General features: G+C 39.5%; 1 protein-coding gene across 9 annotated transcripts in view; it reads right to left on the bottom strand.

Moving 5' to 3' along the window:
- Positions 1-27,882, bottom strand: part of MED12L (mediator complex subunit 12L) — a 343,992-nt gene that overhangs the window by 292,780 nt on the left and 23,330 nt on the right. For 7 of the 9 annotated variants that reach the window (XR_010139264.1, XM_054552827.2, XM_054552829.2 and 4 more), the window contains exons 3-5: positions 20,537-20,641; positions 13,992-14,183; positions 8,979-9,138 (exon numbers count right to left, since the gene is read on the bottom strand). Coding sequence is in view for 7 of the 9 variants with exons in the window: in XM_054552827.2 (XP_054408802.2) it covers positions 8,979-9,138; positions 13,992-14,183; positions 20,537-20,641 (457 nt within the window). In the remaining 2 variants the exon portion in view is untranslated. Of the gene's footprint in view, positions 1-2,103; positions 2,679-8,978; positions 9,139-13,991; positions 14,184-14,947; positions 15,063-20,536; positions 20,643-27,882 lie in introns of those variants that run through there. The other 2 variants (XM_054552830.2, XM_054552833.2) reach the window with 2 other exon arrangements.

The raw sequence follows: 27,882 nt of genomic DNA, 5'->3' as shown, positions 1-27,882 counted from the left end.
CATGTTGGCCAGGATGGTTTCGATCTCCTCACCTCGTGATCCACCCACCTTAGCCTCCCAAAGTGCTGGAACTACAGGTGTGAGCCACCACACACAGCCTAAACTTTTTTAATAAATAAAAAAAATAGAGAAACATTTTTCACCACTGTGGAGGTGCAACTACAATTTCTACTCCAAAAATTGAAATCAAAGGAAAAGAATTTAGCATTTATTTTGCCTTTTTTAGAAAGAACTGTAATTTATCACATGAGAGAAAGCCCTCATTTACAGAAGAATGCCTACATCTTGCCATTCCCAAAGAAATAACTATTCCAGGCTCAGTTCATCAACAGATGTTAAAACTTTTAGGTAAAAGATTACTGAGGAATGGAATAGCTGCAGGTACCAAAGTCTCACCCCCATTAGCCCCATTCCTTCTATTGGAGAATGGTTTTTACCAGAGAGCCAGAGTTACCTCACCGGTTAAAACCTATTTTTCATGCCTAAGCAAAGTGTGAATTTAAACTAAGCTTACACAAGCACTTCTGTCCAATCTTCAAGATTACTTTCAGCATAAACAAGGCAGATATCGCCTTTATGACAAATGAGATAGAAGGAACACTGTGAAAATGTGGAAGCGATCTTGACAAAACTAAACGCTTGTCCCTGGAATCAAAAAAGTTAGTATGCAATGTCTTCACAGACCCAAACTGCAAGTAAGCTGGTAGGCTTAGATAAGAAACCAGACTGTCAATTATGAGTTTAGCAGGACTTATTTTTGCAGTCCAAATGGCTCAGTGAATATGTCACAAATTAATTACCCACTGTGAAAGAAGGGTGGCTGTTTATTCTTTGTATTTTGGGAGCGATAAGGATAGTGGTTACAAGAGTATAGTCAACCAAGAAAAGTCTCTCATCTGACTCAAATCCCCACAAAACCTCAGGTGGCACAGAGGAAATGACTAGGGGTAAACAGAGCAGTGCCCCAGGCAGTTTAACCACAAAGCATTTTAAGCTTCTTTGAATCTATCTGTTCCCCCAAAAAAGACCTCATGCGCATGATATGTCTTGTCACTTTTCACCATATTGAATACCCAAAAATTCCTAGGCAGAATTAAGGCTGCTCATCTTGCAAGCAGTTTCATATTTCTTTCTCTAGTTTCCATGGCACCCTGGACTTTGCTTTGCTCCTCCTGTTCCCCATAGCACCCATGAGAACAAGAGTTCTGACTCCTCAGATGCTGCTCAGAGCCACCAGTCCTGCAGCCTGCTTCCTGCCAGCATCTTTCCACCTAGAGATGCTTGTTGCCTCCAGTGGCCCAGACCCACACCACACACAGGCCACCAGCAGCTATCACCTCACAGCAGAGGAGTGAGGAGCAGGCACTCTAGTGGCAGGGGCCTGGGCAGGGATCCAGCTCCATCTAGGCCAGCAAGTTACTTAACTTCTCTGAGACTCAGGTCCCTCATACACAAAATGTAATAACAAAACCTACATTGCAAGGTTACAGATAAAGTCTGCAAAGTTCCCAACAGAGTAACACAGGATAATCAATAAATACTGGCTGGTAAGAGCAGTTCTAAGTAGCAGTTGTCGCATATTATCAATGGTCTACATTTACTGTGTGCCAGTCACTGTTCCAAACACTTTAAAGGTATTGATTCATTTCATTCTTAAAAACTACTATCAGGCGAAGTGTGGTAGCTCATGCCTGTAATCCCAGCACTTTGGGAGGCCAAGGTGGGCGGATCACCTGAGGTCACGAGTTCAAAACCAGCCTGGCCAACATGGTGAAACCCCGTCTCTACAAAAATTAGACAAGCACGATGGCAGATGCCTGTAATCCCAGCTACCTGGGAGGCTGAGGCGGGAGAATTGCTTGAACTCTAGAGGCAGAGGTTGGCGTGAGCCGAGATCACACCAATGCACTCCAGCTTGGGCGACAGAGGAGACTCCATCTCAAATAAAAATAAATAAATAAATAAGTACTGTCAATTATCCTCATTTTTTACAGACAAGAAACTGAGGGAAAGAGTCGTAACAATAATAGTAATAATAAACCCTTCCATGGCTTTTCATCATGCACCAGAGGGAACTCATATATCGCACTCTGGCAAACAAACCTTCACACAGGCTTTCATCACCTCCCCACTGGTAACCGACGCTCAAGCTGGTTAAATCCTGGAGGTGCAACAAGTCAAACTATTTGATAACCTATTTCTCTGCAGACATCATCCTTCTGTCAGAAATGCCCTTCCCTGAACAACAGCCCACGCCAGCTGTGTCCTCCTAGGAAACGCCTCCTCTTGCAAAAGTGTACACCTAAGTCACTTCCTCTGTGAATCTCCTGGATGTCCCAAGTTCCCTCAGTGGCTTATTCCTTAAGACTTCCTCTGTATTTTCTTCCTGTCACTACGAAGTCTTCCTTCTCTAATATGTGATTGTTTGGATGCATGTCCCCTACTCATACTGCAAATACCTAGAGGGCAGTGATTACACTGTCACACTCTTGTCCTCACTGACCAGCGGTGTCCAGCACAGGCTCTGGAGTCAAGTTTGGACACTTGTGCTGAGGGGTTCTGTGCACCACCTGCACATCACCATCCTCATCCATGAAATGAGAATAACATATCTCTTTCACAGGCTATCTGAATAATAAGTCATAAAATGGACAAAATATACATAGAACCCAGCAAACATTTACTAATGAAATGGGGAACACTGTATCACTGCACACCAGAAGAACCCTGGCAGAGAGCCAATAGACCTGGTGAGGGACTGACCATTTTCAAACAGGCCAAAAAAAAAAAAAAAAAAAAAAACCCACAACAGCAAGGGGATGGGGCATTCCCAAGGCTGACAAGCTTCTCCAAACAACCTAGATCATTTCCCAGCACACATCAGGAGCTGATTCAACCTTGAAATGCAGTGAGCACCGTATCCCTGCTTATCACAATACCGGGGATTCCATAAGTGCTCAAGAAATGCTGTTAACAGTGACAGCAATAACAGCAATAAATGCTATAGTTATTATTAGTTGATTCAGCAACAATAAGACTCCTCATGGGGAAAACTCCTACAAATAAATGTACAAAATTCCGTTATTTACTATAAAGTCATATTTCCTAATCTGTTCAAAGACTTCAATTGCATAACTCAATGTGAGTTTCACTTTTTCATTTTTAAGTGTTAGCTAGCCTGTTTTAAATAATTTTCTCTGGTGAGCTCAAAATATTTAAGGCAGCTGAACAATCTTGTTCTCTCAAAAATGAAACTTAATTCAACTCTAAAAATATCTGAAACCGAACATGCATTATTTCTGGCGTACTCTCCCTCAAGTAGCAACATCAACTATTTCATGACATTTTCTAAACATCGTGCCCACCAAAACTTTTTTTTTTTTCAGGTCTCACAAGGACTAAGAATTGCAAACTCTTCTTTCAGGCTTCCCTAATTCCCCTCTATTTAAAATCTCTGTCCTGATGTTCAGATTTGTCCAAGTCAAATATTTCATTATTCACTTTGAAGTTACACATGAGACCTCACTCAGAAACCCAAGGCGCTTCTCACTCCTCTCACTTTTGTGTATACACTGTACTGGGTACATCTTTGCTGACTGCAAGCTCCCCAGGGCAGCAACCCATTTAATCTACATTTGAGATCTGTAACTCTCTGCATAACAACAGTGAGGATCTCTGTGCTGCTCCTTGTTGCTGTGAGCCCACTTAACTTTGGGAAAAGTTCCCTTCAATAAAATCAAACAGCAGTGCTTTATAGCTCTGCTCCAATGCTGAAAGTAGGAACTGAAAATAAAACACGTTTCTATTACAAAGGAATAAAAGTCATTTCTACTAAAAACACTTTACAAATCCTAAGAACAATCATCACGACAACGGAAGTCATAAAACCAATGCCAGAAAAGGGTGACACTTGATAGTCAATCTTGTCCCAAACATGCTGAATGATTCTTTTTGCTATCAACGCCAGAACACAGAACCTATTACTAGAAGTTAATCTTCTGAAGGGTATGTGATTTAATCCAATTCAACACATATATATGTGTGTACTCGCTTGGCTGTATCCCTTGCTAGGAGTGTGAAACTAGCTACATTACATTATGGCTATGTCTACACAGCCAAATGCTTTCAAATATACTGTATAATTTGCTTTTAAAAGTTGAAAAAGCTGCTGAAGACAAAGGAGAATGTCAGAGGTATCAGGTGTAACAAAGTGATAGTAAAACAAGATTAGATATTTGAAAAACATGCTCTTTTCATACAGTATAAATAGAATCCTGCATTTTCAATTAAAATACATATAAGAATATAGAGAAAGGAACTGTATATTTACATAGGTAAATTACTAATTACAAAGGGTAGAACAGTAACTTTGCAGGAGAAACATCCGATAGACACCACCTTACCCAAATCATCAAAGTTACCACCACCAGTATTGGGATATGATATACTGATACATTCACAGCATCACCTCCAGGCTATTCCAAGCAAAGGTATGTAACTTAAATCTATTAATGAGACACTGGAGAAAGGAAAAATCAATGGACAGTACAAAATAACTGGTGTGCCTCCTTCAAAAATATCAAAGTCAAAAGAAAATGGCTAATGAACTGTTCTAGATTAAAGACAACTAAAAAAAACATGACAAAGGCAACACAGACACTGGACTGAATCAAGGCTGAAAAGACTGATGTCTGGAGAAGCTAAGGACTTTGCATTAAATCACCTCGTCTCTTAGTGGCAGCACTGATAAAACTAAAGCTCAAAGCTCCCTCTGAGATGCTAGACCTGGGAACTTAGGGGTAAATTCCTGAAATTCATACATTTTAAAAATATTTCTTTGCCTTTGGCCTGTCTTAGTTCAAAGCCTGGATACTCTAACATAAGAAATATTATTATAGGCACTTGATCTTCATGGAGTTAATATTCACAATTTTAAATATACATTAATAATCATAAAAACCCATGAACTGCAATATATTGTAAATCAACTGGATCAAAAAACAGAATCGTATGTTATCTGGCTTACAGAGGAAGAAAAAATACAGCTAGTGACTAAACCTAGTAATCCATCCATTATGGGTATGCAAAAAATAGAAGTTTTAACTTTTTGGTGGGGAGAAAACCCTCCAAAAGTCCAACCAGCCATAGTGATAAGGAAATTAATGGTAAAACTAATGAATCCAACAAGTCCATAACGTTCTTAAGTAGAAACTGGAGCTATACTTCCCTCCATTTAGTAGGGGAAATCATGTGGTCCTGGTGAAACACTCATATCTGGGATTTCCCAGAAATTACACAACCTTTCCAAATTATCAAGATCTATCAAACTGTTTTTTGTTTTTTTTGTTTGTTTGTTTTTTGAGGGAGAGGGTCTCTCTCTTGTTGCCCAGGCTGGAGTGCAATGGCTCAATCCCAGCCCACTGCAGCCTCAACTTCCTGGGCTCAAGCTATCCCCTCACCTCAGCCTCCTGAGTAGCTGGGAATACAGGTGTGCACCACCACACTTTACTAATTTTTTTGGTAGGGAGGGTTGGAGAGACAAAGTCGCAGTATGTTGCCTAGATTGGTCTTAAACTTCTGGGCTCAAGCGATCTTCCTGCCCTGGTCTCCCAAAGTGGTGGGATTATAGGCATGAGCCACCATGCCTGGCTTGAACTCTTACTTGCTCTAAAATTGTTTTAAGTTTCAGTTGTAAAAATCATTCCTGCATTTCCTTTTTGCATTTTTGTAGCAGTCAAAGTCAGATTAAACTGAACATCAAGAAAAACACTGACAAGAACATGTTACCAAAAAAATATATACGAAGAGAACATAAGGAATGGAGTAGTCTCTCCGATATAGCTGGTGATAATGAAAGTTTCAAGGATTATTAATTGGGAGAAATTTTTTTAAATACATACATACACAGATGCAGAAATATGTAATCACATCACACACACACACAAACATAAATGTTTCAGGCCTAATTATTCATTTATTTATTTTAAAAATTACTGACCACCTTGTGTATGCCAAGTACTATCTTCAGAGACTCGGCACTGAACAAATCTAGCAAAGTTCTTCATGGAGCCTGTGTTGTACTTGGGAGTGGATGTAGACAGATGATCAAAAATTAATATAAAAATAACATCAGATGGTGTTAAGAACAATGAAGAAAAAGCAGAGTAAGAAGACAGTAAAAGGGAGATATTTTGGCAGCAGTGGTCGGAGAAGGCTTTTCTTAGGAAGCACGTCTGGGCAGAGACCACAGCGGAGCAAGGGAGCAGGCCCATGTGCACCCACAGGTGAAGGAAGAGCCGCACCCACAGGTCAGCACGGCTCTGAGTTTGGAATGTGTAGGCAGGTAGCTGGCGTCGCTGAGTTACACAATCTGAGTGGGACAAGGGGCCATGCAAGAATTCTGGGCATAAGGATGGCGTAATTTCTGCCCTAACAGGATCATTCTGGCTACAAAGTGGAAAGCTGACATTAGAGGAACAAAAACAAAAACAAGAATATTGGCTAAAACCCTGCAATAGACAGGCAAAGGGGGTGGTGGTTTGGCCAGAGTAACAGCAGGGACACAGAGGACCAAGTTTTCAGATTCTGGTTTTATTTTGAAAGGAAAGATGACAAGACTGTTGACGGACTGAATGTAGGGTTTTGAGAGAAAGAGAAATACCAGGAATGACAATTTGGCTCTTACCCTTACCCACCCAATAACTACACAAAAACATTTACTAAGAAGAAATGTCAGGAAGAAACAGTTAAGGGATGGCAAGAAATCAAGACCTTGATTTGATATACATTATGTTTCAGATGCCGATTCAGACACTTCAGATGTCATCAAAGTGAAGGTGGCTAGTAAGCAATTGGATATCCAGGTCCTGGGGAGAAGTATTAATAAATCCAATGGAGACTGGCTGGGCAGTGGCTCACCCTGTAATCCCAGTACTCTGGGTGGTGCAGGTGAGAGGATCACTTGAGCCCAGGCATTCCAAAAAAGCCTGGGCAACACAGTGAGACCCTGTCTCTATAAAACATTAAAGAATTAGCCAGGCATGGTGACACACGCCTATAGTCCCAGCAACTTGAGAGGCTGAGGCAGGAAGATCACTTCGACCCAGGAGTCTGAGGAAGCAGTGAGTTATGATCATGCCACTGCACTCCAACATGGGTGACTGAGAACCCCCACCTCTAAAAATAAATAAATAAATAAGTTAATCCAGTGGAGATGAACACACACACACACACACACACACACACACACAAATGTAGATATATGAAGAAATATGTGTGTGTGAAGGCTGAATGAAACTCCAAAAAGGGTAACAGAGGAGAAGGGAGAAGAGAAACTTGAACATCATGTTGTATCTACTTCAGCACCATTTGAAAATTTTGTAATGAAAATGTATTACTTTAGTAACAAAAAGGGGTACTTCTTTTGTATTCCCTCAAATAAAATAAAATGCTGATGGGGGGAATAAACTCAGAGAAATATAAAGATAATAGAAGACCACTGTGAAAACAACACTAAGAGGCCATCACTGTTAACTTGTGGATTACTACCTTCCAGGATTTTTTCCTGGGCATTTCTGGGCATTTCTTTTCTAAAATACAGTTTCTTTTTGCTTATTTCTTTCAACACGTATAGGATGATGCCGAACTCAAAGATGGCAGCCACAGAATTCAGACCATGTTTTTGTTTTTAATTTTAAGTGTTCATGCTTTTAGAGTGTGCTCCAATCACACCACTCCCCACCACTTTATACCCCAACTCATTTATCCAGGGCACCACCTGGCATCTGAAGACGTCTGTACTTTCTGTCCCTCCTCCTCACAGATTTGTGATTGGACTCTCCCTTACAAAACCACAAGCTGTTTTCATTTCATAAAGAATTATTTATAAACCCAATCTCTAAATGGTCATATTTATATATAATTCTTTATGTACATTTCTGGTTTAGCATCACATCTTCTACAAAGCATGTTTTAGCACCACCTCAAGAAGTCACAGTCTAGAAACCAATATAGTGGGGACTCTGACTCAAAATACTGACCATGGCCAGCATAATTCTGGACACTGGGGACTTGGTGAGAATAAGACCAACATTCCTGCCCTTACGGGCCTTACATTTTAGTGTCTGTGAGGTGGAGCACAGAGTGACAGATACAAATATTTTAAACATAATTTCAGATATTGAGATGGACATTGAATAAAATAATAACATGTGAGAACATAACCAGAAGTAGAGGGAGAGGAGAGAAAGAGAGGGAATGCAATTTAGGTAGATGGCCAGAGAAAGCCTCCTGCAGAAATGACATTTAAGCCAAAGCTGCAGTGAAGAGACAGAAGCATGCAAATATCCCAGAGAAGACCAACCAAGTACAACAAACAAGAAACACAGAAGCCCTGAAAAGGGAAGGAGCTCTGCTCAGCATATTAGGGAGATAGAAGGAAGGCACTATGGCTGGAACATCACAGGAAGGGGGGGAGGCGGGGGCGGGGGCAGATCAGCAATGACTTCACTGGCCACAGTAAAGAATCTGGATCTGTATTCCCACTGTAATAAAAAATTGCTGTAAATTTATAAATAGAAACACAATATACCATTTAGGCTTGGAGATTAGTATAGTAGTTATGCAGAGAATACAATGTAAGGAGCAAAAGTAACAGCAGAGAAAGACGATAGAAGGCTGTGACTATATCCAGTTAAGAGATGTCGGTGGCTTGAACCAGCATTTCAACAGCTGTGGTGGTGAAGTGTGTTCAGATTCAGGATATATTTTGGCAGTAAGATCAACAGCCCTTGCTAATGGAGTCAGGATTCTGAGACTGAGTGAACTAGGAACAGCTGCCCTATCCATACCCGAGCGAATCAGTCTCACCACGGACCTTCTCAACACTCACCATGCTGGGCTGTATCCAGAGCGTGCAGGCAACAATTACTTGCAAAATCAATAATGAAATGTAAGGTGTATTGTATTCTCTCACTTACCCAAATTCGGATCAGGAGCCTGACGTTTCTTAATTTTAGCTTCAGATATAGCAGAATAATAAGCACAAGTCATCTTGATCAGCCACGTTGCTCGAACCATTGGCACAGAATATTTGGCTAAATATGCAAAAACATCCTCTTTTTTACTAAGGATAGGAACCTAAAAAGAAACAACATAGTATATTTATAATAATAACATACTGTGTTCATCACTAGATAAACCTAAATAAAGGGGAAGCAAAAGAAAGAGTCTGTAAGTTACCTGCTGGCCCTAAGAAAGTATATCCTTGATGGATTTTCAAATAGTGCAAGTAGTTTTTGTTTTTTTAAAGGAACATTTTAAGCCAATTTTCATTAAGAAAAAATAATCAAAACTAGGTGTAGCACAATATAAAAGTTTCATTACTTGTGCTATCCATTTTTTTTAAATAAATGATTTTCAAATTCTCAGATGCTGAGAGCTACTTATCAACAGAGCAAGGAAAAATAATTTCATGACAGTCCTCCAAAGAATTTATCTCAAAATTGGAAGGGATAGACCAAGTGAAAATTGTCCCTACTCTATATTTTATCCAGGACCTTTTTTTGTGTGTGTACAAAGCTTTCTGATTAAAATTTCATAAGAGTAACAATTTCCAGAAAGCTTCTAAAAGTGACATTAGTACAAAATTTAAAAGAGAGGCTACAATGATGGATCAGTGAATCTGCCTAATAAACACTGAGCCAGAAATAGCTAGGTAATTAATTTACTGGTTGAAATTAGGCACTTGAGGCAGTTAATTATGTCTTCCAGACCACAAAGGTACTATTTAGCAAATTAGTATCCCAATGTACACTGAATGGTTTGAAAGAGTTAATTCATTCTTCTAGTATCCCTCATAAATATCCTAAGAATAGCCCATTCATCTATATCATCTATTCAAGTTTATGAATATAAAGGAAGAAAAACAGTGAACAAAGACTATATTAGCCACGACGCAGCAGGATGAGAGCAATGAGACTGAGGGCCAAGGACATGCCCCACGCCAGCCATGACCCCCTCTGTACTCCACTCCTGAATGAAGCCTGTTTGGCTAAGCCCTTCATTCCTGGGATCCTCATTTATGAACTGTGTTATTAACATCAACCCTGTCCACCTCACAGGGTAGTTATAAGGATAAAGCAAAACAATTACATGAATCAAAATTACAATGATTATTTTGCTGTCAGTTCCAAGGATTTCTCCATGCCAACCAAAGTGCTTTCAGGCCATGGATGTGACCCTTTCTTAGAGGATCCTGAACATCACTACTATAAATACCAAGAGCCCTGGTCTCTCTGTCCCAAACTCTTACTCGATTTTGTGAAAATGAAGGCTTCAAACCAGCTAACTGATTCATATAGCATGGCATTTTTCTCTTAACCAAATCCTCACTCATACAGTGGATATCTGTGCACTGACATGTCACAAATTTGACTATTCACACACTTGGTACAAAGTGCGATCCTAGAATAATTCTTTTTAAGAGCTCATTCTTTTAGTATGTGGCCCTTAAAAACAAGCAAACTCTTTCACCTGGTCTTGCCAAATAACCATAAAGCTTTTCAATGCTGAAGGAAAAGCTGTCTGGGTTGCACATTAAGATGCAGCATATAGGCCCTGCATGGTGGCTCAGGACTATAATACCAGCACTTTGGGAAGCTGAGGCAGGTGGATCACTTGAGCCTAGGAGTTTGAGACCAGCCTGGGCAGCATGGCAAAACCCTACTAAAAATATAAAAATCAGGCGAGTATGGTGGCACACACCTGTAGTCCCACCTACTCAGGAGGCTGAGGTGGTAAAATTGCTTGAGCCTGGGAGGTGGAGGTTGCAGTGAGCCAAGATCACGCCACTGCACTCCAGTCTGGGCAATACAGCGAGATCATGTCTCAAAAAAAAAAAAAAAAAAAAAGAGGATGTAGTATATCCACATACATATTTTATGGGCAATTGAAGAGACTTTAGGTCATGTACAGTTCCTGCCTTGGGTGGGTGCTGACTTCAGAACACAGACCTCATGACAGAGGCGATTACACTGCACCCAACACAACTAAACGGGAGATAAAAGTCATATAGGCCAACGCTAGAAGGCTTCCTCTCTGCAGACAGATAGCAAATTTTACCTCTTTTAGACAAAAAAGATACAATTTAACAGGAACATTTCCTGAAAATTAGGCTTACAAGGCACATCTCTCATGGAGCACAAGGCTCTTGGTTTACTGGCCATCATTTAAGTCAGGGACAAGAAAAGCACAGAGTTTAATATTCAGTTCAAGACCCGAGTTGCTGCTTTTCACTAGAATGTACAGTGTGGTGACAGCGAGTTAAATTTTCATTGTCAAGGTGAGACTGTCTTTCATTCAGACATGCCAAAAGGTTATATAGGTCAAGGCCTAAAACATAAACAAGTGCAAGTTAGCATCTCCAACAGAGTCACTACTAGTAGTTATCTTTCATAGATGCCTAAAGGATTTCCTTTGAACTACAATTGGCAGAGGGGAAAAAATAAAACATCTGAATTTGTGAAATGTTTAGATAAGACAGCAAACAAAACTCAGCACAGATCTTACATTAACAGCATAATGCAAACCTCTACCTCACTGTCTCCGTACTAGCAGAATCCCATGAGAACTGGTTGATGCAAATCAAGACTTCAGAATTAAGAAGAACATATGTGAAAGAAGTTATTCAATTAAGAAAGCAGACCGACCAGACACATATTAATAATTTTGTCAAATCTACAGTTGGGCCAACTCAAAAAGAAAAATATGTTTATATTGACTAAAGTATTGACTTCCTCACCTTGCTGCATTACATGTTTTTCAGTAAAGAATCCATCTGATTTTAAATGATAGCTAAAACTTGGCAATCACAGGGCAGTTGTCTGGTTCTAAATCAAGTTACAGCTGCATCTAAGTACAGAGAAAATTAAGACACCTAGCATGTGCTGGCTTTCAATCCACAAAAGGGTGTCCTATCACCTTTCTCCTTGGATGCACATTATCACTGCATCCTCTGTTTGCTAAGCAAGGGTAAAGGCAAAAGAAAATTTCACAGACCATAGTAATCAAAGTCACCTGAAGGGAACAGGTGAGAGTTAATGAACGGTTCAAGACCTGGAAGAATATCCCTAGATGCCAGAAGTCTCCTTTTCCAAATCTATCTACAATTGTGATTGAGTTAAAAGGTCCTTTACAAGCCTCTCTGTGGATAAATGCCTTGGCGTGCTGTGAAGCTTCACAGTAGCAGAAAATCAGGTCCTGAAACATGATCCATACAGGAAACTATTATGAACTCAAGATAAGATTTCAAAGATGACTCAGGATCTTAGCAGGTAAACCCAGGCTTTCCACCTTAAGCCATCGCACAGATGAATACCAAAAATTAAAGAAGTATTTGAACTTTCTATTATGAAGAACATGCAGAGAATGCATTGCTTTACCCCATTCTAAAAGAGATTTCACCATCTCAAGAAGATGATATGCTGAGGAGGGAAGGGGAAGGATTCTTGAAATGCCCAAGAAATGAATACTTCAAGGTATATTTAATCATTTTATAAAGAAAACATCTTCAAGTTTGCAAAGAATTAACATCAGGGCTTACCCGAGGAACACCTGACTTGGCCAGAGGCAGCTCCTAATAAAGAAAGAAGAATAATGGCTAATACACTGCACCGTGATTCAACTTCCTCCTACAAGAGGAGAAACCACTACTTCCCTAGAGCAAGGGCATCAACTCCTCAAGAGCAGCAAATCCAAAATACGCACTCTAAAAACTTATGAAAAAAGAAAACCTAAATGGAAAGATGTCAGGCTGGCAACATGGAAAGTATGAACTGTTAGTCAAAAGCCATCAAATATTGAAGGATGCCCTATGACTTATATGGCCTTCAGATACAATTCGTAGGCCACAGTGGGACCACAAAGTAAATATTCACCACTGGAAAAGAAGTCATACATGGTTCAGCCTGGATTGAGACAGTGGTACTAACTGAATGGTAAGAGGTGGTTATGCTGACTGTTACACTCTTCCAAGATTTCAGTTGCCTTTCACCACTGAAATCTATGCAAGGCAATACAATGTTACGACATTAAGGCAAAATAAAGCCAATGGAAGCTACAGACACTATTTTCAAAGAGTTGCTTTGGAAAACAGGCAAATATACAAAAGAGCTCCCCTATAAACTGGGCCTGTACCAAGCTGGTAAGGAAAACTTGATACTAAGAACAGAAGACAGGCACTCCTAACACTAAAGGGCCTTAGGAGAGATAAGAAAAGACCCCTGGGATTATTTCAAAGTTATGCAAGAAATCAGAGATCAGGACTATGAGCAAGGTTTCTAGTTTCTTATATAAATTTCAAGAGGTATCTTATATTGTTTGGACCACAAGATTGTTGAATCTATGTATTATTTCCCACTTGAGAAAAATGACCAAAGGCAAAGATTTTAAAAGAACCTCCCACATCCCCTCCCCTATAAAAAAAAAAAAGCTAGAAGCTATGAATAAACCTGCCCATTTTGTTCTAAAAATTTTTCAAAGAACAAGCACACACAGAATCACAATCTTTATCTCGCTTGGTAGGAAGGAGACAGCTTGAAGCATTTGGATGGGTACTTTTAAAGACAAGAAAATAACCTCAAAGCAAGAATCTTTTTAACAAATCTTGGACATCTTGGCCTAAGAAAACTGGAAATGTAATTTTTTTAAATGAAGTCTTTTTGCCTGTTCTCGATTTTAAAATCTTGTCTACCTAAAATCCACATAAACAGCTTGATATGCAGAATGTTTAGGGATTTATAGATGTCCTAGGCACCACATGCAATCAAAATAAAGGGGAAAACAGCATGGAGTAACATCCACCTGGGATCACAAACCTGCCAATGGGTTTGCAGTCTCAAAAAGAATTGGGAAAAACAAATATATACTTGAACATTATCCCAAAGAGCTGATTATAAGACCATAACTAAAACAATGTAAGAAATATTTGATACCTTTTTCGCCAAAATAGAAAGTGGCTTATTTCCTGCTAAGTCAGAAAACCAACTATGAATTGCACTCTGGGATCGAGCAGTAACCAGCCAATAATTATCTTTAGCATTAACTTGTGGTTTCTTCTTTCCCGTGTCCTGGAAAGTGTTAAGCTTCAGTTTCTCAGCTAATATGCTACTAAAATAAGCTCCAATCTGTGGAAAGAAGAGAAAAAAAGGGATAGTTAAGACAATAAGCAAGTAGCTTAGTACTGTACATTAGTATTTTTCTTGTTTCAATTGAAAATCTTCATACACCCCATCAGAAAATAAATTGGGAATTTAAGTCTTTGAAGCCAAGAGATGTGATTTCCTTACACTAAGTATGATACACAACACCTTTATACCACTATTCACAAGTAGTTTGGCGGAAGGGGGCAAGGAGAGCCTTTGGAAATCTCTGCTAAGATGAAATTAATTACATCCTGAATAAATTTCAGTAGAATGGGTTCTGCTTTAATCTTTCAGCTGCTCTTTCTCCTTTCTAATACTACACACCCGTCAGGAGAGAATGCTTTCCCTGAGAGGAGAAAGCCTAGTAATCACTCGGTAATCATTCTTTTTCTTGTTTCATCTTAATAGCACTTATTTTTGGAAAGGAAACTCGGTATTTACACTCAATGCTTTTAAACAAAGAGTCTAGAGAAATTTAATTTATTTAAATGGCAAATTACAAAAGGTTCAATTAAATTTGGTATTCAACATTTTTTATTGGGCTGCCAATTTCAAAACTACAATGTTTCAAGAGAAAGCTAGTATTACCTGCTCTGAATGAGGCAAAGTGGCAAAGAAAGCTACTATGAATTACTGTATCATTTTCATATTAACCAAATTAAAGATGGACAAGGAAAAAAGAAAGGAACAGGAAAGAAGTAACAAGAAGGCAGAGAACAAATATCTAAAAATTTAGTGAATCTCACTGGGTATGGTGGTTCACGCCTGTAATCACGGCACTTTGGGAAGCCAAGGCAGGTGGGTCACCTGAGATCAAGAGTTTGAGACCAGCCTGGCCAACACGGTGAAACCGCGTTTCTACTAAAAAAAAAAAAAAAACAAAATACAAAATTAGCCTGGCATGCGCTTATAATCCCAGCTACTCGGGAGGCTGAGGCATGAGAATCACTTGAACCCGGGAGTCAGAGGTTGCAGTGAGCCAAGATCACACCACTGCACTCCAGCCTGGATGACAGAGTTAGACTCCATCTCAAAAATAAAAATAAAAATAAAAATAAAAAATAAATTCAGTGAATCTATAGAAAATCTGTTGGAATTTTTTCAAGAATCCTATCAAAGCATCACATTTCAGACTCTGCGAGTTCTTCAATACAATGATGCAGTTAATTTCTGATAAATATCCCCAATGAAGTGAGCAAAAAGTGGCAACCATGACTAAAATAAAATACTTAACCTGTTGAAGCAAAATAAGAATCACCACCTTAGTTAATGAGTCAATAAACAATTAGTCTACAGGTTGAAACACAGTTGTAAGCCATTAGCCAAATTCATCTATAGGGTGAAAAGCCTGACATTCTTTGATCTTTGTGACTGATGTAATGACAAGAAGTCTGGTTTTGGTGTGTTAATGTAATACAATAATAAAAATTAGAATAAGTAGAAAAGGAGTCTGTCTTTTTATATACAAACAACTTCATTGCAGTTTGTGATTTCTTTTAAAGCAAATATTTGCAGGATGTCCAAACAGTGAATAAATTAAGTGCAAAAATGTAGGAAAACCAGCTGTTTGGAAACAAGCAGCCAGTAGCAGCCAATTGTTTAATTTTAAATTTCTCAATTGATATTTGGTCTGTGCACCAAGAGCACAAAACACCTACAGCTGCAGACTGCTATACATTCAAAAGGTCTCTTATTTGCAATTATGTTTAAATACTTAATAATAATAAGCAGAGCTCTAAAAATGAAAAAAGTAGTCTGAGCAATCTATTTTATAATTATATTCTCCTATATACTTAATGATAGCAATGGAACACAGTGACTGCATGTTTATGTATTAATTCCTGCTAACAAGCCCTTGTAAACAAATGCATACTGTTCACAAAGTCAAAATTCCCAAGAAAGCAAAAGACTAGAAAATACACATTAGCGCTCCAAAAAAGGTCAAAACATGATTATAACATTTAATTGCAATAGCAATATATATTATTCAGAAATCAATCCATAAATACAATAAAAAGTAAAGAGCCGCCTCATTCCCAAGTCCCAATGCCTACCTCCAAGTAAACAATTTGATTCATTTCTCATGTGTCCTTCCATTGTTTCCTTATGTGGATACAGGTGAGTAAACACACATCTATTATTTTTCTCTTCCTTGTATGTATAGCTCATTATGCACACTTAGTAAATGAGACCCTTCCTTATCTGTATACAGAAAGCTTCTTCATTTTTATAGACACATAACAATGTACTGTGTGGATATACATTTAATCAAGCTACCATTAATGGACATTTACAGCATTTTTTCCAAAATGTTGCCATTACAAATCACACTAAAATGAGTAGGCTTTCACATTTGTTATTTCATACATAGTCAGCTAGAGCTTTAGGATAGACTTCCAGAATTCAGACTGTATAATTCTGCAATTTTAATAAGCATTGCCAAATTGCCCTCTAAAAGGTTTATACAATTGTGTAATCCCGCAAACAAGGTATAAGAGGTAAGGTGTTTTTTGTTTGTTTTCGTTTTGTTTTTGAGACAGAGTCTCGCTCTGTTATCCAGGCTAGAATGCACTGGTGTGATTTCGGCTCACTGCAACCTCTGCCTTCTGGGATCAAGCGATTCTCCTGCCTCAGCCTCTCAGAGTAGCTGGGATTACAGGTGCCCACCACCACACCCAGCTAATTTTTTTTTTTTTTTTCCCAGTAGAGACAGGGTTTCACCATGTTGGCCAGGCTGGTCTCGAACTCCTGACTTCAGGTGATCCACCTGCCACAGCCCCCCAAAGTGCTGGGATTACAGGTGTGAGCCACCACACATGGCCAGAAATAAGGTTAAATTTAACATTTGTTTCCATCCATCCAAAGCTATTTTCAAAAATAATTCATTTGATAAGAATGTGGGGAAAAAATTTAGGAGTTACATTATAATTCATGTATTTCATATTTATAAAATCAAATTCCCCTCAGAAGTCTTGAGTCCTTGAGAAAATCTCACAGAAAGAGTGGTAGTGGAAGTGTAATAGATGTTATTTCCATTTACTCAGTTACTTAAATTGACATAAAACTTTATACAACTGAACAATTTAGCAGTTCATATCAAGAGACAGAAAGCATTCATACTCTCTGTCATGAGACTAAATTGTACATCCTCAAAATTCATCTTCAAGCCTTAACCCTCAATGTGACTATATTTGGAGATAGGGCCTTAAGGAGGTAATTAAGGTTAAATAAGGTGACAGGACTGGGCCCTAATCCAGTAGGACTTTATAAGAAGAGACACCACGGAGGAACACACAAGGAGAAAAGACCATGTGAAGACACAGTGAGAAGGTGGCCATCTGCAAGCCAAGGAGAGACGCATCTGGAGACACCAGACCTACTGACACCTTATCTTGGACTTCCAGCCTTCAGATGGTGAGAAAATACATTTCTGTTGTTTAAGACACCCAGTCTGAAGTATTTTGTTATAGCAGCCCTAGTAGATTAATACACCCTTTAACCAAGTAGTAATACAATTCAGGGAATTTATCCTAAAGAACAAAAGCTATACTTTCAAGTATGACTACAGTTTCTTTACAAATAACCATGAGAAACTGGCAACAAACTAATTGCCGTATATAGAGGTTTCAGTCAATTACAGCACATACATCATCGAATGTTACCTAGCCATGAATTATTATTCATATGACTACTTCAGCCATAAGGAAAAGTGTATACAAAATAATGTTTCAATTTTTTAAAGTAGATCAATTAAGAAAAATGATAAGGCTCTGAGGCCGGGCACAGTGGCTCACATCTGTAATCCCAGCACTTTGGGAGGCCAAGGCAGGCAGATCACTTAAGGTGAGGAGTTCGAGACCATCCTGGCCAACATGGTGAAACCCTCTCTCTACAAAAATACAAAAATTAGCCAGGTGTGGAGGCGGGTGCGGCCAGCTACTCGGGAGGCTGAGGCACGAGAATGGCTTGAACCTGAAAGGCAGAGGTTGCAGTGAGCGAAGATTGCACCACTGCACTCCGGCCTGGGCGACAGAGCAAGACTCCACCTTGTAGATCTGGTTTGGGACAGAAGAACATAAACCTGGAATACGTCTCAAAAAAAAAAAAAAAAAAAAAAAGTTCTGGAGATGGACGGTGACAATGGTTGATGTTTGCAACAACGATGCAAATGTACTTAATGCCCAAGAACTGTACACTTAAAAATGGTTAAATGGTAAATGTTATGTACGTTTTATCATAATTTTAAAAAAGAATCACAAATTACATATACATAATTGTGGTTGTAACGTAAAAAATTGTATCAAGATTGAAAAAAGACAAAACTAAAAACATTGTGTTTAGTCAATAGGACTATCTGCAGAAAATGTTTCTATGTTCTTTCACACTGCTTAATATTTCAGTTGATAGTTCAACAAATCGTCAATTATTTATATATTTGTGTGCACATAAAGAGAGATCTGGAATCATACACAAACCATTAACATGTTTCTCTGGAGAAGGGAAAGGAGATAGAAATTCACCTGCATGTCTGATTTCTTTTCATTTGTACATATGTTTTTAATTTCACAAAAGTATTTTAATATCCAACTCAAAATATATAAAAAAAAATCAAACCCTAAAAGATTACAAATAGAAACACAAACAATTCTATTTATATTCCTTTTTTTTTCTTTTTTTTTTTTTTGAGATGGAGTCTAGCTTTGTCACCCAGGCTGGAGTGCAGCGGCGCGATCTCGGCTCACTGCAACCTCTGCCTCCTGGGTTCAAGCGATTCTCCTGCCTCAGCCTCCCAAGTAGCTGGGATTACAGGTGCCCACCACCACACCCAGCTAATTTTTATATTTTTAGTAGAGACAGGGTTTCACCATGTTGGCCAGGCTGGTCTCGAACTCCTGACCTCAGGTGATCCTCCTGCCTTGGCCTCCCCAAGTGCTGGGATTACAAGTGTGAGCCACCACGCCTAGCCTATATTCCTAATTGATAAGATAAACACACAGAAAAAGACATTTAATTTAAAAAAAAAATTTTGAGCACAACATTCTGAGTATATACTTTTAATGAAAGTTAGTCTAAGGGCAAAAAGTATTGTAGAAAAATTCTACATTTATTTAGTGGTTTTGTTGTTGGAGTGGCAATGAAGTATTTTATTCTGGAACTTTTTTATGTGTGTTGTAAGATAGAATAAATGAATAAATATATTGATATTATTACGAACCAAGGTTCTCACTTTGGGAGAAGGGAGACCTAAAAACGGAATACGAAAAAGCAGGGGAAATATCCTGCAGCACTGGGCTAGAAATGGTAATGATAGGTAGATAGAAAAAATAGGTATCTATGTGTCCCATCTCTGTCCATTGAGAAAGCCTAGAAAGAATGACACTCCAGTAGCACTGAGCATCCAGATCTGGTTTGGGAAAGAACAAGATAAACTTGGAATATGTTTTGGTGCCAAAAGTAAGGAAGTGCTCAAAGGATGACAAGGACATTTAACCAGCAGCCAGGTTAGCAGGGCCCCTACTGGCAGAACATGAAACAATTTGAGCATCAAAAAGAAAAATGAAGGTACGGATTATAACACGTCAAATTAAAAGAAAAAAAAAAAAGAATCCAAAGTGACAATAAAAACTTGAGTTTAAAAGAAAGCACTTCTTTTAATAAAAGAATGCCAAGTAAAACATGCGTATGGAATAATTAGAAAACCTGCATTTTGCAATCACCAGCAAATAAATGATTCAGCAGGAGTCATCAACTGATGCTAAAATAACAGGATGAAATTTTATTGAAGAATAGGATATTTATATCCTCTCAAATTATCACCTTGTAGACCTTACTAAGAGGTAGAGAGGACTACCTTTCCAATGCAGGGAGATGGTAGACACCACCCGGACCAAGCGATCAAACTATAGCCAATAGTAGGGCAAACTGGCATTGTGTGTCTCCTGGTATGATGCAATGTAGTCTTCTTACCAAAAATATCTAACCTGGATCCCGTCATGAGAAAACCATCAGAAAAATCTAGAATATAGCACTAGTATGTCAGACAACTGACCTGGGTTCTTCTAGAATAGCAGTCATAAAAGCCTTTTTAAAAAGAGGCAGGAAAGGGGAGGAGGGAGAGGCAGAGAGCTGTACTGTACTAAATTAAAAGATGTGACAACGAAATGCAATGTATGACCCCTGATTGGATCCTAGGGCAGGACAGTATACAGGGTATTTGGGGGAAATCTGAATATGCATTGTGGCTTAAATAACACTAATTTATCAACAGTGATTATTAAGGGTGTCATATATACACACTTTTTCAGGAGTCTGAGGAAACAAACAAATAACATTACCTTTGATGGGTTAATTACAATATTTCTGGCTGAGCCATGTTCATCTCCAGTGAAGGCTGGCTGATTATTGAAGCCTTGCTTTACATTCACAGCAGTAAGTTCATCCTGTTCAAGAGAAGGTATTGATTAAGCAGAAGGATGTAAAAGCTTCAACATAATCCAACATATTGCATCCTAAGTAATGGCTAAATTTGTTATACTCTGTAGAGGAGAATTCTTGAAAGGACAACAATCAAAGAAGGCAGAAATTGAAGTTTAAACACTAATACATAAATACATAAATGTGTAGAGGGATAAAGCAAATGTTAACTGTTGACTCTAGGTGCAGAGTATATGGGTATTCATTACACTATTCTTCTATTCTTTTTTTTTGGAGATGGAGTCTCGGCTCTGTCACCCAGCCTGGAGTGCAGTGGCACAATCTCGGCTTACTGCAACCTCCACCTCCCGGGTTCAAGCCATTCTCCTTTTCCTCAGCCTCCCGAGTAGCTGGGATTACATACAGTCGCCTGCCACGATGCCCAGCTAAATTTTGTATTTTTAGTAGAGATGGGGTTTCACCATTTTGGCCAGGCTGGTCTCCAACTCCTGACCTCAAGTGATCCTCTGGCCTCAGCCTCCCAAAATGCTGGGATTACAGGTGTAAGCCACCCCACCTGGCCCATTATACTATTCTTTTAACTTTCCTGTTAAGTTTAGATTTTTTTAACTTATAAGTTAGAAAAAGAAAAAAATGAGCAAAAATCTCACAGAAATATAAAATGATAGGATTTTTTTAAGAATTGTTTCCAGGCCAGGTGCGGTGGCTCACGCCTGTAATACCAGCACTTTGGGAGGCCAAGGCAGGTGGATCACCTGAGGTTAGGAGTTCAAGACCAGCCTGGCCAACATGGGGAGACCCCATCTCTACTAAAAACAAAAATTAGCTGGGCGTGGTGACAGGTGCCTGTGATCCCAGCTACTCTGGAGGCTGAGGCAGGAAAATCGCTAGAACCTGGGAGGCGGAGGTTGAAGTGAGCCGAGATCGCACTGCTGCACTCCAGCCTGGGTGACAGAGTGAGACTCCATCTCAAAAAAAAAAAGAATTGTTTCCAGAGAGCCCATAGTTTGATTCTCCATTCCTGGCCAACCCCTATGCACACACCTGTTTTATGTTTAAGAAAGCTGGCTCACCAACTTACCCAAGACTAATGGTAAATTAAAGACAGAAACAAAAGGTTCCATGCCTTATGATTACAGCCACACAACATCACAACCTACAACTGAAGGGAAGTTTAGAGCTGCAATGTTTTCTCACGTATTTTGGCTCACTTGATCTTTGCCAACTCCAATTCCAAAGGAGACAGTAGGTATGTATCTTCATGCCCGTTGTACAGATGAGAAAAGTGTGCCTCACTAAGATAGTGCAGCGACTGGACAAAGCTAGCACAGAAATACTATCTTCTAAATCCTAGACTAGGAAGAGAAATTTCCATGACACCATGCCACCAAAGAACAAATGCCACATGAAAATGTGGTCTAAAAATATGTGCCTACAACTCCTACTCTCCTTAAAAAGATCTCCTACTGGATAGATATAGGAATACTTTTCCAAGGTCACAACACATCAAAAATAACCCAAGGCTTTTTAAAAAAAAAAAAAAAAAAAAAACCTTCTTGCCCTACCCAGATTATCATTGAGTTATGGAACTACATCAGAGTTCCTAAAATACAGACTTGAAAGAACAAGAGGGAGAGGTTTGAGTAAATGCTCCCCTCACTCCAAGCCAAGAAATAATCCTAGTAACAGTTGGAGTAATGGTTGCCACGGCACAAGAATAAGATATACTTATTCCTCTATGTAACTGCTGCATGCATAAAATGAAAAACAGCAATTGATCAAAATCACTGCTATGATTAATCAAGAAGCTTAGAACAAAATAGTTTATGACATTTAAGCACCTGACCAAACTCTAAAAAGGTCACCCTGGCTGAGAACAGAGGTCTCTTGGAGATATGCCATGTAACTTTACTTAATTATGTGTGCTCTTACTAATGCCTTGGCGGGCCACTGTTTGGCCGAGGAAATTTCACTCTATGGTAATCAAGTCTCCTCCAAGCATCGAAGGTCACTGAAATCGTGATCCGCACAGAATATGAGTTACATGTACATTATCAGAAGATATCTCCAAACTGCTCCTACATTTTCAAATAAATTATGTGAAAATATAGAGCAAAACTACATAATGCATATTTTAAGTCAGAAAGGTTTCAGTCAACTTAAAGCAAATGTGCTACCAAAATTTCAGTAGTCTCTGAGCCTAAGAAAGTAGGAGTACCAGCAGTGAGCTCAGGAGGAAAGTAGGATGAGGAAACTGAATATTTATCTTTGATTTGCCATCAGAGTATTATAAGAAACATTGAGTAACAGCATATGCTTTTACTAAAAATACATTCTGGCCTAATCAAGAAGAATGTGTGAGATTTTAAGAACCAGATAGTTTAGTATTGCTTCAGTTTTTAGTTTAAACTAACACCAGATCAGATAGCTGCTCATTGTATCTAACTGCTAATCGCTGGGACGAAGAGACACACCCACTCCTGAGTGTGTGCACAAACTCAGAATCCCCAGAAGGAAAAGAACATGGAACAATGGATACATATCTGTCATCTACCTCAGATTTTCCTCAAACTAGGAGCCACACAGATATTACTGGGAGCCTTGAGTTCTGAGAAGTTTAAACTTCGCATTCTAAATTTCACAAAAATACATGTAGAATTTGACCACTTCTCATTACCACCACTGCATCATCTCATGCTTAGGCAATGCAATGTCTCCTAACTGCTCTCCTAGCTTCTCCCCTTGCCCCCTGAAGGCCACTTTGACCACAGCAGCCATAGAGAGCTTTTTAAAACTCAAGTGAGGCCACGTCGCTCCTGCTCAAAATGCTCCATTTTACTCAAAGTACAAGCAAAGGCCCTATGATGTCCTAAAAGTTCCTGTGTGATCTTAACCCCATTACCTTTCTGGCCTCATCCCTAACCACACTTCCCTTCACTAACACTGTCTACTCTCCTTGCAATTTCTCAAACATACCAGCCCAGCATTCTCTAATCAGGGATTTTGCACTGTCTGTTCCCTCTGCCTAGACTGCTGTTCTTCCTGGTATCCACATAGTCAACGACCTGACCATCTTAATTTTTGCTCAGATTTCACATTCTCAATGAGAAATGTGATGACCCTATTTAAAACTGGAACTGTCCACCCATTCCCTTTACCTCCCAGCATTCCTAATCCTTCAACAATCCATAGCATTTATCACTTAAAACACACTATAATTTACATAGAATGTGTATTGGCTGTCTCCTCGACAAGAAGATAAGGTGCGTAAAACTGGGGATCTTTATTTTGTTGACAAACGCAGGCCAAGCACAGAGTGCACAGATGCAGTGCCTGGCAAATAGCACACATTGCAGCTGTTCAATAAATATTTGTTCAAAGAATAAATGAAAGACATCCTATTCTGAACAATTAACATGAGCATATTCTGAGTCACTACCTCATGAATTTGGAGTTGTAATTTCATTTGTGTTTCTAACTAGCACTGCTTTGTCACCCAGAGTAGGGGCACTCACCCCATCAAACCCCACACACCATCCTGAAAACAAACATTTTATAACATCGATTTCCCTAGTGTGAAATGAAATTCATAGACAACTTACCTATACCAATATTTTTTAAATTAATATAATGCTCTCATTCTAAAATTTTTAAAAAGGAAAGTAACTTAAAATAGGCACTTCAACAGGATACGCTCAGGCACACTACAATGGACTCTCACAACTCAAAATGTGGTCCATGGCCCTGGAGCACTGGCATTACCTGCGAGCCTGTTAGAAAGGCAGAATCTCACTCCTCCCCCAGAGTCACAATCAGCCTCTTAACAAATTCCCACATGATTCATGGACACATTAGACTTTGAAGAAGCAGGGCCCTAGAAGGCAGAGAATTGCTTGAACCCGGAAGGCGGAGGTTGCAGTGAGCAGAGATCGTGCCGCTGCACTCCAGCCTGGGCAACAGAGCGAGACTCCGTCTCAAAAAAAAAAGAAAAAGAAAAAGAAATTGTTAAATGTTTGTTCCTATTCCTAGCATTAGCATAACACAGTAACTACAAAATGCAAACTGATACAGGTGTGCTGTATTGCCATTTCAAATGATCAGGAAGAGCATAACATGAATTTTTTGAAACTGTGATGCACTCTTGCTACAGTTTCAAACTAACAAAATAGTCTCCCAACATAGTAAGACGCAACAGTTATATTCCTCAGAAACTCAGTGTATATTAAATGTATATTAAAATCATACAAAAAAATACTTTGAGATCATACGTAAAACAGATTCCCACTGAGATGGGAAAAAAACAGTTGAAGGTTTCAGTGACACATCTGAAAGTGCAGGGGACACAGGACAATTTTTCATGGAATCCACCCATCTGCACACTGAAGACAGCCCCACCCACTCAATGGTAGCAGCCACAACCAACTAACTCCTCTTCCCCGCCCAGATTTCCACAGCACTTCCAGTGAGAGCCACAGAGCCACCAGAGAGATAGCTTTTATCTTTTAGAGCCCTATCCTGAAAGGGAGGTTCACAGGCTCTGGGTTTAAGAAACACTGAGCTCCATACTGAAGTGTCAGTCAAAATCTTGCTCATGTTGCAACACGACAACAATGGGGATGCTCTAATTCCAACTCACTAGGCCATCCTCTGGCTCGCAGTTGTGGTTCCAGGTGGATACACGCCGGCACCAGCTAAGACTGACTGATGGAGATGCAGACAAGAGTGGGGACAGCACTGTGGGTAAGAGCCCAGGGTCTGCAATCAGACAGCTCGAATTTAAACCCCCTACTCCATTTAAGAGGGACTCTAAGCAAGCTCTGGGACCATTGCTGTGCCTCCGTTTCCTCAATTGTAAAACGGGGATAGTAATAGTTTCTAACACGTTATCTCCATAACCCAGTTCAAAGAAACACAAAGCCCAGAGAGAAACTAACTTGGCCAAGGTCACACAGTAGTGAAGAATTCCAAAAAGTCCATGCTCCCAACCACGAAACCACATAAAAATGGCTGACAATTAGCATTGCTGCTATTGTTTGTATCATATTTTTGGTTCCAGAAAGTGATAACCTGAAGCTCCAGTCAGAAGAGATATAAAAAGCCTTCTTAGGAAATTAAAAAGACCCTTTCCTTAAAGCAGTGGCTCTCAAACTTTTACGTCTATCAGAATCCTCTGAAGAACTTGCTTAAAGCACAGCTGCTGGTCCCACCCAGAGTTCCCACTTCAGTAGGTCAGGGGTGGTGCCTGAGAATCTGTATTTCTAACAACTTCCCAGGTGATGCTGATACAGAGACCATGCTAACATGAAGACTTGAGGTTTCTGCCTCTCTAGAAAACCAGGGTTTCCATGTCCAGTGCCAGTACAGGTCTCACCACCAGGAAGAAAATGGATGTCCCATCTTGGCTCGAGAGCAGGAGATCCCAAGAAGAAAAGTCCATTCAGAATTCTCTACCATGCCCCCTTCCTTCCCTCACTTAAGGACACAAACGCAAAGCTACACACACACACACACAAACACACATACAGATCCAGGAAGGAACCAAGTGTATAAAGTTTTCACTTCACTCCTTTAACTTCCTATAGAACACTAGGGCCACAGAGCCAAAAAAGAAGCTGTCACTTCTGTGAGGTTTATTAGTACAAAACTTTAGGTCAGGGACCTAGAGAAACTAAGTGAAAGGAGGTAAAAATCCAGAGCATCACAACCAAAGAAATGCACCCTGATGGTCTATTTCCTAAAGTTTCTGAGAAGAGTTAACATTAATGACAAAAATCCAAAAGATAAGAATAAGATTCAAGTTCCAGAGTGTTAACTATTGTTGCTTAGACATTATTTCTCAAACTCCAGTAATGCACCAGTAGACCCCTTCTAGAGGAAAACCACAGCCTGAGGGATTCCTTAGACCCCAAGTTTGGGAAACTGGGCTGGACATGGACACTTAATGGTATTAGGCAGCATTAAGAGATTCCAAACAAGAGGTAATGTGTATTACCTGAACTCAAATAACAAACTTTTATGACATTGCTCTGAAGACTTTTGTCAAGTCTAATCAGGCAAAAATAGAAAGAGGAGAGTCCAAATTTTGGAACAGCATGCCTCTAAAACCCCCAAGCCAGAATGTTTAAGGGACACAAATAGCTTCCTCTTGTACTAGCCCTGAACCTCTTCAAAGATGTCTTGAAATAATAGAGGGTAACAGCCACCAAAATTCTTACAATGCCTTTCCTTACAGAGATTTAAGCTTGTTCACTATATCTAGCCAACAGTTCTTATAATAGAACTTCCAGCAACTACTTTGCCCATCTGCAAAGGTGAGGCAACTAAGATCCCAAAAACATGAGGCACACACAACAGTTAGTCAAGATCTCGTTCCTGGGGTTGTGCTCTGGGAACCAGATCGACAGCACTGAACGTTTTAAAAGGATTCTTATTAAAGGTTGAACATCTTCCCATTGTACAACATGGAAACATATACAGCACAAGAGAAAAAATAAAGCACTTTTAATAACTGTTGGGAAGCAGAAGAGACCATGAATCCAGACATACTTTTAAATATGTTTAACATTAACAGCATCTAGGGCAAAATAGTTGTACATGCACATCCAAGACCAAGTATTAACTAAGCCAAGAGACAATGCCAGCTGAGAATGTGAATTCACAGTCCTCACCAAGCGGCCCAGAGTAGCAGTGCACCAAACCATTGTGCACATGGATTTCAACAGGTTTACAACAAAGTAATCCAAACATACAGAAAGGAGAACTCTCACATCTCTTGTCATTGGTTTCGACTAAAATAACAAGCTTTAAAGCAATTCTAGGGAGACAGGCACACAGAGAGAAACAGAAACCAAAGTCCAGAAAATAGTCCATGCTAATATGAAAGGCCTGTGTTCACTCTGTATTTTTGTATTCTACACTGATAACAAAAATCAGACCTTCGGCCCAGCGCGGTGGCTCACACCTGTAATCCCAGCACTTTAGGAGGCTGAGGCAGGCAGATCAGGAGAGATCAGGAGATTGAGACCATCCTGGCTAACACAGTGAAACCCTGTCTCTACTTAAAATACAAAAAAATTTCCAGGCGTGGTTGCAGCTGCATGTAGTCCCAGCTACTCGGGAGGCAGGAGAATCACTTGAACCCGGGAGGCAGAGGTTGCAGTGAGCCGAGATTGCGCCACTGCACTCCAACCTGGGCGACAGAGCAAGACTCCATCTCAAAAAAAAAAAAAAAAAAAAATCAGACCTT

This window comes from Pongo abelii, chromosome 2, assembly GCF_028885655.2.
Source record: "Pongo abelii isolate AG06213 chromosome 2, NHGRI_mPonAbe1-v2.0_pri, whole genome shotgun sequence".
NCBI classification, from domain to species: Eukaryota; Metazoa; Chordata; class Mammalia; order Primates; family Hominidae; genus Pongo; species Pongo abelii.
The sequence above is the reverse complement of the archived record's forward strand: the minus strand, read 5'-3'. Positions and strand labels throughout refer to the sequence as shown.